This window comes from Parasteatoda tepidariorum, chromosome 4 (genome assembly GCF_982258835.1).
Source record: "Parasteatoda tepidariorum strain Cologne lab strain chromosome 4, Ptep-v5.0, whole genome shotgun sequence".
In the NCBI taxonomy this organism is placed as follows: Eukaryota; Metazoa; Arthropoda; class Arachnida; order Araneae; family Theridiidae; genus Parasteatoda; species Parasteatoda tepidariorum.
Genome location: NC_141758.1, coordinates 106602349 through 106623338, shown reverse-complemented (window position 1 = coordinate 106623338; position 20990 = coordinate 106602349). Strand labels below are relative to the sequence as shown.

Here is a 20990-nt window from a genome sequence, read left to right as displayed (position 1 = left end):
GTAACATGAGCTTTTGCCATATTATAGCGAGCTTTTTTAAAAATTAAGTGATGAGGCACTCCCTCTGTCAAGTTTACAGGAAGGTGAAATTCGAATATTATTCTAAAACATTCTAACATTCTTCTAAATTTATTCTAACAGACTTTTAATTTTTTCTGAAACTTTTTTTTCTCTGTAAACTTTTTTCCATAAGATTCATAAGGTAAACGTTCTCATAATGAAAACCACTTTTAGTGCAAATACTATTAAATGCATGTTTTTTTTAAAAAAAAATTCAAGTTGAAATTTAACAATGGACAATGATTTTTAAATTTAGATACAATTTTAAGCCCAAAATTTCACGATATCAAAATTATTTTTGAATATATGGGGAAAAATATAAACCAAATTCACCAGTCATAAATGATTTTTATTTGTAGTGACAATTTTTGAAAATATCTTCTTACTTTATGTGTATTATATTTTTGTGTTGATTTTTTTTTAAATATAATTTTTAATATTCACAAAATAGGTATCTCTCATAAAAACCTCGACAGACCCCTGGTTATTCAAATAAGGCATTTTGTTAAAAGATAGTAAAATGCATTGAGTTCTTCCTGTTAGAGAAATAATTCAACATTCAATGAAACAATCAATATCTCAATGGTAGTTAATACTCATTAATTTCCTTATCTTCATCAGCATTAAAGTCTCTCATTGATATATCTAACCTAATAAAATCTATCCAAGGGGGAAGAAATCCAGAAAATTTAGTCATGGGTCCCCTGTAATTATCACTAGTCTGTCTGTACACATTTTCACTGGTCTTTTTACAGGTTTGTCACTCTAATCTGGAAAGAAAAAAAAATTCCCTGTTTTTTCCCTGTACATATTATACCCAATATATTAAGAGGGAACAACGATTACTGTGCTCTTGTGTGAGCTATATTGGGCTAACTATATTTATTAGTTTTAATTGCTGGAAAAATAGCTGAAATATCATGGCTAAATATCCCATAGATTACGATTTGAGTGCTCTCCAATTTTTTAAAAGACAAAAATAAGAAACAAAATTCCCTGTTATTTTTGGTGATTTTTAAATTCCCTGTATTTTCCAGGTCTTCCCTGTGGAATGGTAACCCTGTTAAAGAAATAACGGACAGCTCAATATAAAAGAAATAATGCTATAATAAATTAAATAATTTAATATAGCTGAACTATCATCTTTATATATCCCATAGAATATGCTTCGAGAGGTCTGAATTTTTTAAAAGAAAAAAATTCCCTGTTACTTTAGATGATTTTTGAATTCCCTGTATTTTCCCTGGAATGGCAACCCTGTAACACATTTTTCAGTGATCTTAAAATATTCACAGTAAATTTTTTTTTTAATTTTCTGTTTACTTACCAGTTTATTTGATTATCAAATCGTCAGCCTTAACAATTTACACTATATAATATTACACTATGTATACAAACTATGTAACAGTTTACACTATGCTTTTAACAATTTACACTATGTATACAAACTATGTAACAGTTTACACTATGCTTTTAACAATTTACACTATGTATGTTTACACCATGTATAGACTAGATTACATGTACGTCACTTTAGGCACAGACAGGAATGAACGCGAAACAACCTTTCCAGTTGTTTTAGGCATAGGGAGAATACCAGGGGCTCTTGATGTGCTAGGACCACTTTTTGTTTTTGCAGTCTTATATTTATTTTGCTGACTTGCACTGTAAGAGAAAATATTTTATACATAATTTAACAACTTAAAAATATTTTCTAATATAGAATGAGTTTTAAATAGTTTCATATTGCCCGTTAATGCATTTTATGAAAAAATTATAACTTAAACAGAAATTTACATAAAAAAAGTTATAAAATATTATAATAAAATTTTTTTAACTAATTATAAAACTTCATAATTTTTATTTAATAATTCATTTGAAAGTTGGAAAACAAGAACATTCTATTGGAGCAATTGTTTTTAAAAATATTAATTTATAAAAAATAAGAAAAATATTTTATAATTTGGTTATGAACAAATTAAATTGTTGCAATGCAATTTCACGGTTCCTACACTATTTTGAAAAAACAATATCCTGACTTTTGCACGTTTTTTCTGACCTTTAACAATAAAATTCCTGACCTGCCGTTTCCCACTCCAACAAAACTTTTAACATTGCAGTTTCAATTAGTAATAATATGCTACTTAGTCATAAGTATCACAGATTGAATAGGATAAACACTTATATATTAAAGTGGAATTGCGTAATAGCACTTTATATCCCAAATTATATTTTCAGAAAACTTGCGAAACATATTTTTAATTATCATGATTAGATTAAACTTTTAGTGTGTTTTTGTTGTTAGATACGAAAACTATTCAAATAAAAAGATCAAGAATATGGAGATATTATTTTATTTAATGTCAAAAGGAACCAAATGCATGAGTGACGTCAGGATATAAAGGGTTAATCAAATCTGCGAGATATATATCAGTATCCTCAAATAATATTTACTCTTAAAACACACTAGAACATTTGTTACATTAAAATATTAATTTTTAAAAATCGCAATTTCACTTTTCTTTTAAAAGATAATATTGAAATATAAAGGGAAAAAAAGTCAAGAAAAGTTAATTATATACAAATTAAAATTGAGATAGAAAAATTATGCAACTTGTGAGAAAAATAAAATCAAAAATATCTTTTTTTTCAGTATTTTTAAATTTATTTCTGTAATACTGTAAGTTTCCAGAGAAACTCAGGGGCTCCTAGGTTATATAATATTTCTCAACATATTTTGTTGTTTGACAATTTCTGAATCAAGAACATCCAGTTCTGTTGCAGCAGTTTTCGTCAATTTAGATTTTCTGAATTTCAAATCATCTATCTTTTCTTTTATTAGTTTTCTAGAAATTTCAGCTTTTTTATTCTTACGTTTTTCTTTTTGCTTCTAATGCATGTCTCAATCTTGTTCTAGATTCTTTTACAGCATCTAGCCTTTTTTCATTAATGTCTATGTTTTTTATTCCATTTATAAATGAAACATAATCATACACACGCCTTTGTGAAATAATAGAGTCTTCATTGAGGTTTTCAACCAATTAGCTTTTATTGATTGAAAACCCCCCTTCGACTATTGCGTTACCATGAGGGAGGATAAGAACAATTTTTATAACCTCCCACAAATTTTCAAATTTTTTTTCTCCGTGCAAATATTTTGAGAAAAATGATCTAATCTCTTTTGCTGTGGATTAAACTCTAAGAAACTCTTTTGCTCATCTTTTTTTTGGCAGCATCACAAAACAGTAAAAATTCCTTTTTTGATTTTTCTGCTGTTGTTTCAGCTGCTATTGTCTGTAAACCAGTTATTCACACAAAGAGCAATAAACCTAGCAACCCTATCAAAAATTCCTTATCATTGGATAAACAGGAGGAAAATTGCTAACAGGACAGGTTCTACCAGGGAAAGAGGAATGTTATTATGAGGAAATTACATATTTTGAATTACAGAATTTTTCCTTGAAACTTTATTTTTGCCTGTCAAGCTTTGAATGAACTGTAGTTTTTTTTATTTTCCTAACTTTATGAACATGTAAAAAAAATCCTGACTTTATGAATATGTAAGAAAAATCCTGACTTTTGCAGGTTTTCCTGACCGTGTAGGAACCCTGAATTTGTACATAGCCATTGTTCTAAAAGCTGATTTGCTGCAAAACACGTTTTATATATCTAAAGAACACTTACTTTTTTAATCTAATATTGAATTAAACAAAAATGAAGACCAGAATTTAAGTAAAACAAGTCAAAATGGAGAAGTGCTATAAGCAGCTAAAATTAAAATTGTTTTTTAACTAAACAAATTACATAAAAATGTAAGAATTTCAATAAAAACCAAACAGATTTTAAAGATACAATCAGTACTTGATAAGCGAATACACTGCCATGCTGCAGCCTTTCTGTAGTCAGGGGTTAAACCAAAAACTGACTGAGCTCAGAGGCCCCATTTTTCTTTCATAGTTTTGTTCTAAATTGTTTCTTTTTTCTAAAAAAAAAAATAGTCATAGTATGTATTGTGGAGGTAGTGCACTATTTAAACATTAATAGAGTTTTCATTTTTAATAAAACATTCATCCATGAACCTTTTTATCTCACCTAAAAGTATAGTAAAATAAAAATTTAAAGTAAAAGGAAAAAAAAAAAAATTCTTGAATGGTGTATATCAATTTGGTGTAATCTTACCTTCTCCCCCCACAATTTAAACATTAATAAATAAAACATTATTAAGTACCTAAAATGATTTTTAGCCTTTCCTTTAGCATATTTTTTCTTCCGGAAATAACTTTTCTGTTTTTTATTTTGAGTGGCTTTTGCAGATTGCTTCCGTTTTTGTCCTCTTTTTTTAAATCCTTGAGGTGGTGGCTCTGCGTCTGACCAATTATCGATATCCTCAGTCATAGCAGACATCATATCGTTATCTGCCTTTTCTGCATCAATTACTGAAAACAAAACCTTAAATCAGTTAACAGGCACCTGTAAAGTACTTCATAAGCACTTAAAAAAATATTTTAAAGCACTATATACATTAACGAAATGACGGCTTTACATGATCATGATAAAATAACTAGTTTCTGACAAAAAACTCTTTTCTTGATTATATTAGCCACCATAAAAAGATGGAGAGATTTTTCTGTTTGATTGTAGAGGGTGGAAAATGAACCCCGGAATTGAGAATATTTAGTAAAATGCGGCAGAGTTGCCCATGAGAGTGTAAGAATCTCACCGAAAGCAGCTTAGTAGTCACTCTCAAGTATTTAATCAAACATGTAACATGATTGGCACTATCATACGTTACAGCCTGACGGCAAGCGAAAATGGATTGTGGTTGCATCAATTATGAAAACGTTGAACAGAACAGAAAAATCACACTTTTGCATAATACGCAGCGAAAATCGACTTGATAAAGAAAAAAATCTCATTTTCGGAAAGGGAAAATTAAGCACTTTTTAAGAACACCCCGTGAAAAAAAGCACCTTTAAGGGCTTTTAAAGGCTTAAGGGCACTTTTTAAGTAACGCTATGCAGCATGAGTTACTCTTAATTTATTTTTACTAATTATTGATATATACCATACATCCTGGTATATAAGTTGACCTCCAATTTTGGATTAGGAGATAACAAATTTTGGTATGATGCGTGATTGCTGATTAAAGCAAATACTGAATTATCTATTTTATTGTAAAATCTTTTTAAAATTCAAAATTTAAATAATTTTTTGGAAGGGGGAGAATAAAGGACTCAGCAGGTGAGGATGAAGGAGAATCCATTGCAGAGTGGTATTAGTATGACAACAGCGCTAACCTTGTTAGATTAAATTTTGATAATTTAAAAGTGAACTTCTAGTACATGTAGAATAAAGAATGATATTTTGAAAAGAGTGATTGAATCGGCCTCATTATTGAATTCACTAATTATCACTGAAATGAATAATCCAGAAACAAGCACACATAAGCAGAGCTTAAAATTAATGGTGAAGACCCGTTGCTCCGAAATCTTGAAAATTCAAATCAGACCACGAAAAAGGAATTACCAGTAGTTCCCATGACCTGCAAATAATGAGAAAGGGCATGCTGTTTCTCTTTTAAAATTTTGTTTTCAGTTTCTTGTTTTGGTTTATGTTTTCGTCGCAAAATTAAATATTTCCTCATAATTATGACATAACACATTCTATGTTTTGTAATTTTTAATTTAAATTAAATATATCAATTTTAAAAAAAAAAACAAATAAAAATTCTAATTGTGATAGAAGAACTACCTTGCAAAAAAGTGCACAGACTAGTATTACATATTAGTAACAGGTCCTTCGGAACAGCAACTGCAATTTTTTTAATTTCCATATCTGAGTGAGGGCGAATCAGATGCACAGAAATTACATCTCGTTTAAAAAATAAAGAAAAAAAAACGTTTAAAATATTTCAAAAATTCAAAAGACAAACTTCTGAAAAATATGCCAGTGGGCACTTTGCTACACGGAAAAGACTTAGGGTGTAATTTAACGCTTTGGTTAAAAATTTCTTTATAAAGAAGTCACTTGGACTTTGTAGCAGGAAGAATCCACTGTAACTGTTATAAAAATAACGGGGTTGCCACAGAGAGAGAAAATGGACGAAATAGTTGCTTTTAGTAGCCTAAAGCATGAAAATAGTTGCCTAAATAGGAACGAAAATTCATCAAAAATATGACTAAAATGTTAATGACTTAATTGTCACATACCAAGATCCATTTAGTCAAGTAGGTGGCAAATGTGATTATTTTTATATAAACGTTAATGCTCTAGCACAATTTTCCCTTTTATCAATAATTTGTCTAGGAAATATAAATATACACACACATATATTGTCAAAAGTGAATACTCAAATTCGAAATTTACGCATTGTAATATCGTATTATTATTATTTTTTTTTTCTTCAAAAATCATGCTAATTTTGAAGCAACATCCATTGAAAAGGCGACCGAGAAACGAAATAGACTGAAAAAGGAATCTGCAGATTGAACGAATTAAAAAGTGAAGACTCAAATTAGCAATTCAAAATTTTCTTATTTTTTAAGAAAAAAAAATCAGTGTGTTCAAAAGCTATCGTGGGTCGTAGATTTTGAACCCAATTTATGCTAAAAAAAACATCGCTAGGAGTACAGAAAAGTCTCCTAATAGTCTCCTTTTCCTGAAAATAGTTGCTTTTTTAGCCTTTCCAAGCAAAAAAAGTTGCCTGTGGCAGCCCTGATATAGAAAGAAAAAAGCATACCACATCTTTCAGCAGCATATCTGGTTGTGACTTCAAGAAATCTTTTGCCATATTTCTCATAAACAGCACGTGTAATGTGTGGGATGAGCAGCATGTCCTCCTCCGTCATGGGCATTTCTCTCGACATTTTCCTCAATGCCTCCACGTTAACGACATTGGTGTAATGTAGGTTTCTTTCAGATGCGATTGCCTTGCTCACTTCAATCAGTTCATTGTAGCAGGACTCAATCAGTTGTAGGATTTCCTTGTCCTCAACAGGAATTGCAGCAGCAACTGTAGGGTTTTTATGTTTGGTTCCTTTCAGGAAAGGCATAACAATCTAAAACAGTAAATAATAAGTCTATTAAAATGTAACTTTGAATCTTTTTATTTATTGAAACACTACTTTTTATTGAGTTCCGTAAACACATTCCTCATTTCATTATTTTTCCTATCATCTTTGCAGTTTTTTTATAGTCATAAAAAACCCTGTGGCAGAATCGCAGCAACATTGTCGCAGAAAGTTACGGAGTTCTTGCAGAAAGAATTTTCCTTAGAAAGTAAAAAGTTTGGTTTTCCCTTCTGCAAAAATTTTACGGGAATTTTTTTCTCTCTAAAATTATAATTAAAAGATGCCTTTTTTGCGCATCGGAGGGGAAATAAATTATCGTTTATTTGAGAAGAATGAAAAAATAAAGAATATTGAAAAAAATTTCTTTTCTGCAGAAATATTTTAAATATTTTTTGCCTCCACAGTTATATTCAGAAGATGCCTTTTTCACGCATCATAGGGATAGAAATGCTCATGGTGTTTTTTTAAATTCTTATTTGGGGGGAAAAATGGTTTTGTTTCCTTTCACGGATTTTACAATTTTTAATTATATTTTTTTACGAGATGATTTACGAAATGTGAAAAATGATCAGCGCTTTTATACACTACTAACTGACAATAAGCCCAAATGGATAGTAAAAATGTTGAATAGAACGATGTAAAAACCAAGCTTTTTGCATAGTATTTGGCGAAAATCAACATGATAAAAGAAAAAAATATCTCATTTAGGACAAGGGAATGTAGTGCATTTACCACTGCAAAAATACAATTCCAATTCACTGGTATATAAGAACTCGATTCTATGGTGGCGTACCTTTTCATAGATGAAGGTTGATAACTACTATTCCCCCATTGGTGACCTTCGAACGTGATGTATACCTTGCATGTATATCATGCACACCTTGACAGAAACTCCCATTTCGATATGAACACGCCTATCTTGACAGTAACGCCCACTTCAATGTGAACATGCCTACTTCGATGGATGAGCCACATTGAACAGTTGACTTGCTATTTGTGATAGAGTCATTATCTACCTCCTAGCGCCATTGCTACGACCACACACAAAGAATAAGACATACACTCGACTGCTAAATGCAACACAGGAGCGACAGTGAACTTAATACAGCTCTCACGATCAGCACTCGAAAGCATGGTGATCTTAATACAGCTCTCCCAGGTTCTCACAAAGCAGCAATGAATCAACTAGTGGTATCGGTTCATCGAATTCTATCACAGATGAAATTCTGTTGGGGGAGTACTGTAGTGTATCTACCACTACAAAAATACAATTCCACTTCACTAGTATATAAGACACTCGATTCTATGGTGGGGTATCTTTTCATAGAAGACGGTTGACATGGTCAAATTCTACTCTCCTCACAGGGAAAATTAAGCACCTTTAAAACACCGCACGCACCACGAAGTTTGTGGTGGAAACCAGATGAAAAAAGTGGAGTTGTGCAGATCAAAGGAAAAGTGGCACATCTGTTTGATTAAAATTTCAATAAACACTTTTTGTGAATCAGCAAAAAATTCCACAGATTCAAAAATTTCAATAAATTTTGTGACAGAGAATGCCTTTGATAAAGAGCTGAACACAAATCTAAAATAAACGAATAACTTACCTTTCCATTTCCAGCTATCAAGTCTCTGGCTTTTTTACCCAGATAAAGGTAACTAATAGCAAGATCCATTGCGTTGATGAATAATTCTTCCTGCAGGTATTGATCGAGCACCATTTTGCGAAACAGCCTTTCAGCATCAGAGCGATTTAAATACTTCCCCTTGCCATGAAGTTCTAACTTATCATGACCAGCAGCTACGATTTTCTGAGGTTTTGCACCTAAGGATTTAAGATATGTGTTAAACCTTGCATGCAAAGAACATAGAAAACAAAAGAGATTAAGAAGGGGGAAAAAAAACTAAAACTAAACTCAGTTGCTCGACAGCCCACAGAGGGCCAAGGCCTATTGTCCCCATCTCAGTTTTCTTGACCTTGGGCTCTGGGGTGCAGGAGCAGATGTTCCGGTTAGATGGTCAGTCAAGCGAGGAACCCCCAGTGCTTAGTTCCCAAGCATGTTTGGTACTCATTTATATTTAAAAAAACTAGGTTAAGGAAAATAATTGATTATAAATTAAGACAAATTAACTATGAAAAGGCATAACCTGTTTTTCAACTCACACGGTTAAATTAGTACTCCCTGATATTGTATGAATATTGCTAAAGAAGTTTAAATTAACAAATATATAAAAACATTATATTTACAAGCAGTGCATATATTTTTTTTGAAAGAGGGGCGCAAAAAAAAGTTTAGCTATTGAGGGTCCCAATGGAATAAGTTTTATATCAATCGACAATTTTTTTAAAATTTTGAACGCTTTGTAATTTTCAATAAAATTTAAATATGGTAGTTTTTTAACTTTATGGTGAAAAAAATATTGCAATTTTTCATTTCTGTATGTAGTTTATTTATATGGAGCATTTCATCTATGAAGCACTTTTTTTTTTAAAAAATTTGACATGCTTTGAGGAAAGAATAGTTTCTTTCGAAAAACAGAAGTGCTGAAAGAATGTCATCTAGAATTAGTACCATTACATTTACAAATTCTTAGGTTATAATTTCAATTTTTATTGTAATTGGTAAAAAAAAACAGCAATAAAATATCTTGCAATATAGTGATTTAGTTTCTTTCAATTACTTTTTGATTGAAAGACACTGAATTAGAGATCGTGTATCTTCAGTATAAACAATAAAAGCAAGTCACGATTAGTTTTTAAAAACTAATTTTCCTTGCTTCTGCACTTTAATTCAGTTATAGTTTATTATTTTTAAAAAGAAATTGAAATATTCAAAAGCATCATTGCATAAACAGAATACAGCACACCACTTGCTTTCTAAAAGTTTTAAAACAAATATTTACAACAAATGATTACAAAAAATTTTTATGAACAAATATTGTTCATAAAATTGTTTATAAACTACTATTGCTCAATATCAAGAAAAGACACATCAAGCCTCGATCCATCATTCATCTTCTCATATGTCTATTTTATTTAAAAACCATCGTTGAACAGCTGACTCAATTTTTTGAGTTCACGACTACAAATGTTCAACTGCATAGCCATGTAATTTTGAACCCAACCCAGAAGATAAGGGTCATGGATCAAGTATTGAGAGAAATTTGCCTTTGTGGAAAACTTTTTGATAGAGCCAACCCGCATTTGCGTTACATGGAGAGGAAGACCACGAGAACCTCCAACAGTTAGCTGGATGGTAAGGGGACTCTAACCCCTGATCCCTCTACCAATGAGGATATTTCGCATGAGCACTGTGGCCGGTGCAAGCCAGATGCAGAATTCATATCGACTAGTCATCGCTGGGATGTGAACCCGATTCACCTCATTGGAAGGTCAACACTCTATCCCCTGAGCGACGTGGCTCTCCCATACGAATAGTCTTGTTTTAACGGCTTCGTCAAAATTGGTATTCTTATGATGTTATTACCAGATCCGTGGTGACTAAGGGGATAGCATACCTGCCAACTTTTAATCCCTTCCATTATGATTTTTCCCAGTGGTATTGAAATGGAATTAAAATTTCAATTTTAAGCAAAGAAATACGTTGTATTTGAAAAAGCTTAAGATGACGACCATGGGAGTAACACATATTAATATATATGCCTAATTTTTTTAAGAATAGTGGTGATCAAAATCATTTAAAAATTAAGTTTATTAAAGTAAAGAAAATATGTATTTACTACCACTTTAAATATAAAAATAAAATTTTACGCCAAATGCGTAAAAGTTGGCAGGTATGGGATAGAGTGCTCACCTCCTGATGAGGGGAATTGGGTTCGAATCCCAGCGACAGCTGATCGATTTGAATTCCGCATCCGGCTCACACTGACCACAGTGTCGACATAAAATATCTTCAGTGGTAGGCGTATCATGGCTAAGAGTCCCTTTGCCGTTAGGCTAACTGTGGGAGGTTTTCCTCCCCATGTAGCGCAAATGCGGGTTAGTTCCACCAAAAAGTTCTCCATGAACACGAATTTCTCCCAACACTTGATCCAGGAGTTCCCTTGTCTTCTGGACCGGGTTCAAAACTATTAGGTTACGCAGATGAACGTTGGTAGTCGTAAACCCTAAATTGGGTCAGCTGTTCAACGACATTTATTAAATAAAATGTTAACACCAGTTTAAATAGCTTTTGAGACTAGCAGATTTCTGACTCAATGACATCCGAAGAATATATATCAGGATAAGAATATTTAAATCAACAAATCCTGCGCTAAACGGTAGACAGACCCCAGTATTGGTTCTAATATTTTACACATCCTAGAACACTTGTTAAATAATAATCATGTCATCAACCTCAAAACTAAATATTATTTTACAATTTAAAAGAGAAATTTACCTTTGTAAATGTCCACAAAGTATGGCATAGTAAAATTTTTTCTACTTTTGTGATCAACTATAGCAGCCACACACTGTATAATGAGTTTGGCATCAGCGGTCATGTCACGCATCTCAAATATTTCCTGAAAATAATTCATAGTCATGTAGAAATTCTGAATCATTTAAATCAAAATTTACATTCATAGAACAATTCATTCCATAGGAATAAAAAAAAAAGATTAAAATTTTGTAGGTTACAGAGTGTTTAGAATTGTGAATTCTAACACGAAAAGAAAAAAAAAAGCTTTATATTCTACATTTTTAATTTTCAAAATTAAAAATTTGCAAAGTTTTGATAACTGCGTGATTTTGGTAAACTTAACAATGGACAATTACAGCATCTCTTTATTTATTAGAAATTTTCTCCTGAAACCGAATATCTATTTGTTTTTTTCCTCAAACGTTTATCTATATAACTATTAAATACTTAAATTGCCCAAAAAGGCCTCTGTAAGTGATGCAATCAAAAGCCATCACAATTTAATTAGAATTCGGTAAATTATTTTCTTGGTCTTTTCTCTATCAAAACATGTAAGTTTTTTTATTACATAAAAGAAGAAAAAAAATCGCTAAATATAGTTTTTTTAATTGCAAAAGAAAAAAAAAGAAAAAAAAAATCCTTTTAACACTAAAAGTTGAAAGTAGAGTTGTTTTCTATTAAAATAGAAATTAATCAAAAAGTTCACAGATTATATTTCAATGAATATTTATAACAGATGGTAAGTATTCTTACATATTCTGCAGCAAGTGACCTAAATACCTTGAAATATTACATTTTTAAAAAAATCTAAAATGAATATACAAGTCAATTAAAATTGCAACTATGATCAGCTATTTTAAAGGATAAATAATGCTGCAAAATTATGTTGCATAAATAATATCTGTGTTTAATTAATGGGCAAAAAACTTCAATAAAATTATCAAACAGTATGAAATATGAATAAAGAGCAATGAATTTTACTTTTCCATTTTAAATTCAATGAAATGTGGAATAACAGATAATTTTATTTTAATTTTTCTGTTAATTAATTATATATTACTTTTATGTGGGAGAAAGTCTTAAAACTGTGGCAGCTCAGATCCAGCTCAATTATATGTAGCAAAAACGTTATTCTGGGAAGAAACAGGTTCATATCTGGCATCCTAGGAAATGTGACACCAATTATTCGGTTCGCTGCGCAGCCACAGTTGGCTTCCTCAACTTGTGTAAGGACCAGAAGTGGGCTATACAAGGTCAACCGCCATATGCTTAAGTGGAGGGTGGATATTTTCACTGTTTTAGATGACATGTTTAGACTGTTCACTGCATTAATAAATCCTTCTTATTTAAAAAATCCCTGGATTTCAATAATGTCTACTCTGATTAGAAATTGTTCGTATTATAAACGTGACTTAAAGAAACTTAATAGGCAATAAAAAATATAAAATTTAATTTTTTATAACGACAAAGTTTTCGCAGAGAAAAATAAATAATAATAAAAATATATAAATAATCTATGTATAATTGAAGTTAGATTGTATTTAATCGACATAACATTAATTGAACATTTTTAAAAACAAAAACACAATAAACAATTAAAATCCAATCTATTAACATCAATAAGATTGCAAAATTTAATTGATCGATACTAATTTAAAAAAAAAAAACTTTTCTAACACCAATTATCAAACCGTCCTACAAACCATTCATATTTACTTAAAATTAATCCATATTTATTAAATTAAGTCAAAAAGAAGTTATAACTAAAAAGCAATTCTTTTGATTCACACCAAGCAAAAATAAATAAATTATAAAATCCTATTAATAATCCCTTGCTATTAATTAAATAATCCTCAAATATAAAACAAAGCTGCAAGAAAACAAACTAAAATCAAAATAGAACTTATTAATTTATAAAATAACTTTTCGACAACTAAATCATTCTACAATAAATTTAAAAAAATACTTAATTATTAAAAATATTATGCAAATAATCTGTATTAATTTAAATTAAATCATTATCAACTGATGAACGTTTTTAAGAAGAAATGGGGAAGAAACGAAAAAAAAAAAGAAAAGAAAAACTTAAAAAATGCAACACTTTAAGATTTTCTATTTAAAAAAAAAAGAATCATAAAAAAGAGGGATGAATAGATAGAAATTATGATGGCAAAATCAAGAAATTAATAAAAAAAACTTATTTTAATGATAAGTACCAACCAATATAAAAAGAAACGAACAAATATATAAGTTAATTGATGTTATTCATTTCATTAAAGAGTTAAGCCAAATTACAATAAACTAATGATTTATTAAAACCACCAAATTAACTTAATATAAAACAAAATTAATGATAAAAAAAATGCAATATATTGAATGCTATTACAAAGAGAAAAAAAAAAATGACAAAAGAAAACTTTAGAGTCAAATTAAATAAAAACAATACTTAAAAATTATAAAACTGAAGCGATAGTTAAAAGCTGTAATAAAAATATTAAAACTCGGGACAAGGTAGGATATAACGAGATCAACTGAATTAAAGAAAGATCTTTAATCTCAAAACTCAGAAATATGAACTAATTTATTCAGTATGTAATTTATAGCGAAAAAAAACTTTAATTGTAGAGGAATTAGAAATGTAATACAGTAGGGAACCCATTATCCGGAACGATCTGGACCATCGCTATTCCGGATAACTGATTTTTCTGGTTTTCTGAATCGCTACAAAAAGCCGTTTTTTTATTGTTAAACCCAACAAAAAAAAGTTTTTTTGGAAATAATCTTAAAAAGAAGAAAAAACGAAGAAGGAATACACTATGATTATTTCCAAAATGATAGTAAGGTAAACATCTTTCAAAAAAGAAAAAAAAAATCCTAAAATCTTATGGGGAAAAAAATTTTTTTTAAATGGCGCGAAAATTTATCGAATTTCGTTCCGGTTTTCTGATTTCCGGATAACGGGTTCTGTACTGTACTAGTAAGAAGAGAAAGCTGCAATATGCTTCATGAAATAACAGTCAGCTACTAATAATAAATAATTGTATATTTATATATTATCTATCTTTTTATTTCTTTTACTAAACAAAAAAACATATCATAGAAACAGATGATTTTTATCGATAGCAGATGTGTTTTCACATCTGGCAAAACTTGCAAATGACACTGCAAATTTGAAGAATCGGAAATCATTCAATTAAAAATATTGTTTCTCTCTTGAATTGATATTAAATAAATAAACATAGCAGACGATAATAAAAAAAACGTTTTGTTCCTAAAAATTAACGCATTATTCTAAATAACAAAACAATCAGTCATAAAAAAAAAATCAAGGATAACAAAAGTTAAAATTAAGAAACAAAAATGGATTTTAAAAAAAGAAGAAAAAAGCCTAACATGTTAATACTCTCAAGTTTAATTGACAATCAGAACTTCTAAACAAAGCTCAGTGGCACGACAGCCCATAGAAAGCCAAGGCCCATCAAATTTTTTTTTACTTTGGGCTTTGGATTGCAGGAGCAGATGTTCCAGTTAGGTGGTCAGCCTAAAGCAAAAACCTCAGTGTTTCGTTCCCAAGCATGCTTGGTACTCATTTATTGACCCACTGAAGGGATGAAAGGCTGAGTCAACCTTGCCCAGCCCGAGGATCGAACCCAGGACCTGTGGCAGGGGAGCGTGAAGCACTACCACTCAGCCATCGAGCATCTTCTGAATTTCAGAAACCAAAAACAATAACTTAAGAATAATAGCATATTGAAGTTACACTTAATGATCGCCGGACTAGGAAAAAAATCTGATATATTTTATGTTGCCATCATAAATTACCATTGAAAACGGAAAAGTGAAATCCCGTAAATGGGCAGGGTGGCAAATTCAGTCACAATTAAAATTAAGTTTTCCTCTAATTTTTCTTATGAATCTCGTTTTTCATAACAGTTCTTGGACAGTCTCCTACTGCTTAAGAAGGAAAAAAAAGATGAATAAGCCTCTGCTTAAAGTGAGAGAGAAAAAAGAAAGTAAAAGAAACCTTAGAGAAACAGTTATCACATGATGTCCTGGGATCATTAAGGCACAGCTGCCTCTCAAATATTTCACCAAAATATGCCAGCATCCAAACTCTCCGACAATCAGTCTTGTTCTCACAGTAGTGGACCATTCGAAAGAGATTGTCAAAATGTGTTGCCCAAGAGTGTTTATTATCAACATCCTCTGAAAAAATAAATTTAATTTTCAGGAAATAATTATTTTTTCGGGTATATTCTAGACTTTTTTGCAACACAAAAACTAAGACATTAAGTATTTAAAAGAATAAGAATAGTGGGAAATATTTTTCAAAAAATAAGCACATTGGCCATATTTAATTTTTATGAAAATTGACAGCATTTTGAAGATAATTTTAAAGTGCGATTCATTCGAGTTTCTCAAATAGAACAAAATTATCAGATGCCACTAAATACATACCTGCTGACCTTTTAGGAATAAAATAACAGAGCTTTTACTAGCGGCATTTTTTAGGCTAATAATGCATAATCATGTAAGTCAAAAAGAAAAATTCGAAATTGGAAATAATATAAGCACTTACATTTAGTGTAGTAAAAAATATGTATATGAATCTGTATCTAAAGAAGATTTTTTTAAAAACATTATTTATAATTTTTTAAACTATTAACACTCAACATACTGCAGCAATGACCATAGCACCATCTGTTGAGGAATAAGAGAAGTATTTTTGCCATCTGCAGATATTTCATCCCCAAATTTTTTTTATGTTTTTAATTTCAACAAATACAGAGAAATTTGAGAAGATATGGGTAAATAGGAGATAGTCGTAAAATACAGGAGCCTTCATTATAAAACTAGGAGACTTGGCAGATATGCAAGTATAATTAATGGCGATTAAAAAATCGTTTGCAGATTATCACTTTTTGTTTCGTTTAAAATGCGCCTCATGTTCAATTTATAGTAGTGTTTAAAAAATAAATATGGAATTATGAAGAATATTTCATAATATTCCGAAAATAATGCCCATTTCTTAAAATTTTTCATTTTAGAATTTAAGCTGGTAAAGTTTAACGCTGTTTTAAAAATGCTTAACAATGTCAAAATTTTTAAAAATTTTGTTTAAATCCTAGCAGCTAAATAACTTGGGCCTATATTCATGAATCTTGGCTCATTAAGGGTCCAAAGGACCTTTATTTTCTGATATTGGCTATATAGAACTTTCCGATTCACCGGGTATTTTACAGCCACTTTACAACCAATATCAGTCCTACATAGAATTGTCAAATTCACCCAATACTTTATATATACATATCAGGGTGCGTAGCCACATCTTTCAACAATTAATAAGCACCCTTTAAGTACTTTTTAAGCACTCAAAAAATATTTTTAAGCACTATATACATTAACAAAATACAGAATAATTTTCGAAGACTTTACATGATCATGATAAAATAACCAGTTTCCGACAAAGAACTCTTTTCTTGGTTCTATTAGCCATTATAAAATGATCAAGAGGTTTTTTAGTTTGATATCAGAGGGTGGAAATTGAAGCCTAAATTGAGAATATCTTACAAAATACAGCAGAGTTGCACATGAGAGTGCAATAATCTCACTGAAGCCAGCTCAGTAGACGCGCAAGTATTTCATCAAACGTGTAAAATGATTGGAGCTTTCATACTCTATGGGCTGACAGTAGGCCGAAATGGGTTGTGATTGAAAAAATTGTGAAAATGTTGAATAGAACAATGTGAAAAGCACGCTTTTTCATAATACGTGGCGAAAATTGACACGATAAAGAAAAAAAAATCTCATTTTCGAAAAGGGAAAATTAAGCACTTTTTAAAAACGCTACGCACCTTGTCCATTATTTAGCCAATGCAGGTTCTATATTGGCCAATGTAAAGCCCTATTATAGACCACTCTAGGACAAATATTAAATCTAGACATCCCAATTATTGGTCCCTCGGTGCATGTCCTTATAGAATCCATATTGAGCCAATTTCAAACCTAACTGGGGCCTAAGGTAAAATTGTTGTTAAGAAAGTTATTCAAAAATAGTTTTTGAGAAAGTAGCTACTGCTAAAAATGTGTCTTTCGACTGCTAGAATTGGATCGTATACTGTGGAAATTTGGAGAAAAAATAACTTTTTTAATGTAACTTAAGAAATGCACAATATAAATCTAACAAAATAATAACAGTTGCAACACCTGTAAGAGTTGAAGATAGATGGACAACAAAATGTATTAATCTCTTAAACAAATGTGTTTCAGCTGAAGACAGAAAAAATAAAAAACATTTCATACTCATCATCATTCTTTTAAGTCGATGCATATCTTTGTAACAGTAGAATAAAATACACCAGGATATTTCACCATCCCTTCCTGCTCTTCCTGATTCCTGATAGTATCCTTCAATAGACTTTGGTATGGAATGATGGATTACAAACCTCACATCAGGTTTATCAATACCCATGCCAAATGCTATGGTGGCACATATCACCTAAATAAGGAGCAATTACTAATCTCCATACACAGGGATGAGAGTAGTCAGAGAGTAAAAAAGAGGAAATCCAAGAATATATATAGATATATACATATAAAAATCGCACTTTTTTTGTCAAATTTTTGTTTAAACTTGTAATACATGCGATTATAAATCCCGAATGAGGCTTTTAAATCACGTGAATATGAAACTCTACATCGAACTTAAAAAATGCGAAAATACAAATCATGATGCGTAATTTTTAGATCAAGATGCATAATTTTAAAATCGCGCAATATTACAACCGCAAAAACGAATCACGACATTGGATTTTAAGCTCGCGTAGCTACATAGGGTTTTAAAAGCTCGTAAATACAAATCGCGATATTGGTTTTTTAAATCTTGTAAATAAGAATCGCAATGTACAATATTTAAATGGCCTGAGTAAGAATCGCAACGTTCAACTTTTAAATCAGGTAAATACGAAAATCGATTATTGATATTAAAATCGCGTGAATAAAAATCGAGATATTTGCAGAGTCTGGACTTGGGATTTCTAAAAGGCTTGTTTGAATTGTTTCTTGTTTACACAATAAATAAAAATTTACAAGATTAATTGAATGAGCAAATAAATGTTTTCACCACAAATCCACCTCTATTTTTTTTCGCTTTTTTTTGTTTGCTTTCTCTCCAGAATACAAGAAGCAGCGACGTCTAAATTACGAAAATACGAGCTATCCCGCCGACGGATAAAAAATACGGAAAATCTTATTTTCTGTGCGTGAAATCGGAGAAAATAGCTGAAATAAGTAAACATGCGGAAGGATTAGCAGCTAGGACGTAGTTTGAATTTTCTGTTTTTCTTTGAAAATCGTAAATATAATAATTTGACTTCAACGACTGAATTTTTTTAAAAAAAAAAAACGGGATATTTATAAATAAATAAAAAAACGAAACTTTTAAAGAATCTGAGTTTTTGATAAAAAGGCTGAAATTCGAGAGACAAAAGCGAAAAAAATCTCATCCTTGTATAAAGATCAACCAGTTTTATCCCAAGGAAATGATTTTTAGAGAAACTTCAGAGGGAGGAATGAGGACTTCAATAATTTCGCTCCGAGGAAAATTTAATTCCTCATAAAATATTTTAACTTGAGAAAAAAAAAATTTCAGCGGAAATTAGCGGGAAAAATGGAAAAATCTGAGAAAAAGCGGAAATCCGCGGAAGAATCTCATCCCTGCATACAGATGCATTAAACACACCACTAGCTACAAATCACTATAAATATTGAAATAAAAAATGGACAGGTCAAATATCTTTTTCTAAACAATTAGTTTAGGGAATCTGCAACTGTTTTCCCATGCAAATTTAGCAGGTAATTTGTAACTAAGTCAAAAGAACATTGATATTTTCATTGCTTGTTATCATTAAATTGTTATTGTAGTTTATTTACGTCACACTAGAGCTGCACAATGGGCTAATGGCGACGGTCAGGGAAACATCCTTGAGGATGATCTGAAGACATGCTCTCACAATTTTGGTCCTCTGCAGAGGGGCTGGCACCCCTGCTTCAGTAGCTTGATGCCCTGCAGGCGAAGTCGAGCACTTTACGGTCGAACAGTTTAACACAGGTCGATTCCGCACACCCTCGGTCTCTTCGTAGACTGATCCAAGCGGTCACCCGCCTGTTCATTGACCGCAGCCAGTTATACTTGACTTCGGTGCTCTACAATCATCATTCCACTGTGGGACATCATTAAATTGTAATTGTACATTATGTTTACATTTGATTGCACAATTTTAAAGGGTTGCCACTCAAATCTGGAAAAGAATTCCCTGTTTATATTATGCACAATATATTAAGAGGAAACAACAATTACTGTGCTTTTGTGTGAGCTATATTAGGCTAATTATATTCCTAGTATTAATTGCTGGAAAAACAGGCAAAAATAAGAAACAAATTTCCCTGTATTTTCCCAGTTTCTAAAGAAAAAATCAAAATTCCCTGCATTTTTCCTGTTATTTTAGGTGATTTTTAAATTCCCTGAATTTTCCAGGTTTTCCTTGTTCTCCCTATGGAGTGGCAACCCTGTAGTTTTTAAATAGAATGGAAATTCATGTAAAATAGCTTTATATAAATTTTACAGGGAACAAAATAACAAGTTTACTTTGAATTTGTCATTAATCCAAGCTTCTTGTACCTCTTCTCGATTATTAATGCCAGCGTGATAAGCTGCAGATTTAATTCCACTTTTAAACAGTTCCGCAGCTACAGCATCACAGTCGTTTCTGAAACACATTTTTATGAGACGAATGAAGTGAAAGGAAATTTTATTTTCAATACATTCCTACAAGAGAATTGCAGGTAAAATAAAAAAAAAAACCTTACCTGGACAAACAATATACTATGCCACTCATGTTTTTGAATTTGGACTTGATAAGCTCTATTATATCCTTAACAACAGCTTTCGTTTTTTGCCTGACTTCGTACTTCAAATTAGGCCGGTTGAAACTTTGTAAAAACCTAAGTTAAAAAAAGAAGCTATGCATAAATATTTACATTAATATTTCACTCAAGTGCAAGAATATTAAAAATGTGTGGTATCTTGTTACTACAACATATCTGCCAACATTAGATAAAATAACGGAGAAATAAAATAACAGAGATTTTACTAGCAACATTTTTTAGGCTACGAGTTAAGTTTCGATACATCATGCTTAATCATGTAAGTCAAAAAGAGAAATTCAAAGTTGGAAATAACATAAGCATTTACATTTAGCGAATTAAAAAATATGTATAAGAATCTTTATCTAAAGATTTTTTTAAACCATTAGCACTCAACATACTGCAATGCTGGTAATAGCACCATCTGTTGAGGAATAAGAGAAGTATTTTTGCCATTAGTGGATATTTTATTTCCAAATTTTTTTTTATTTCTTCAACAAATACGGAGAAATTT

General features: G+C 30.8%; 1 protein-coding gene across 1 annotated transcript in view; it reads right to left on the bottom strand.

Annotated features, from left to right (window-relative positions):
* Positions 1–270: 270 nt before the first annotated feature.
* Positions 271–20990, bottom strand: part of LOC107439561 (recQ-like DNA helicase Blm) — a 63236-nt gene continuing 42516 nt past the window's right edge. The window contains exons 16-24 of the mRNA XM_043053478.3: positions 20420–20554; positions 20199–20319; positions 17855–18050; positions 15576–15757; positions 11531–11654; positions 8738–8955; positions 6800–7118; positions 4289–4496; positions 271–1725 (exon numbers count right to left, since the gene is read on the bottom strand). Of these exons, the coding sequence (XP_042909412.2) occupies positions 1578–1725; positions 4289–4496; positions 6800–7118; positions 8738–8955; positions 11531–11654; positions 15576–15757; positions 17855–18050; positions 20199–20319; positions 20420–20554 (1651 nt within the window). The 3' untranslated portion in view covers positions 271–1577. The remainder of the gene's footprint in view (positions 1726–4288; positions 4497–6799; positions 7119–8737; positions 8956–11530; positions 11655–15575; positions 15758–17854; positions 18051–20198; positions 20320–20419; positions 20555–20990) is intronic.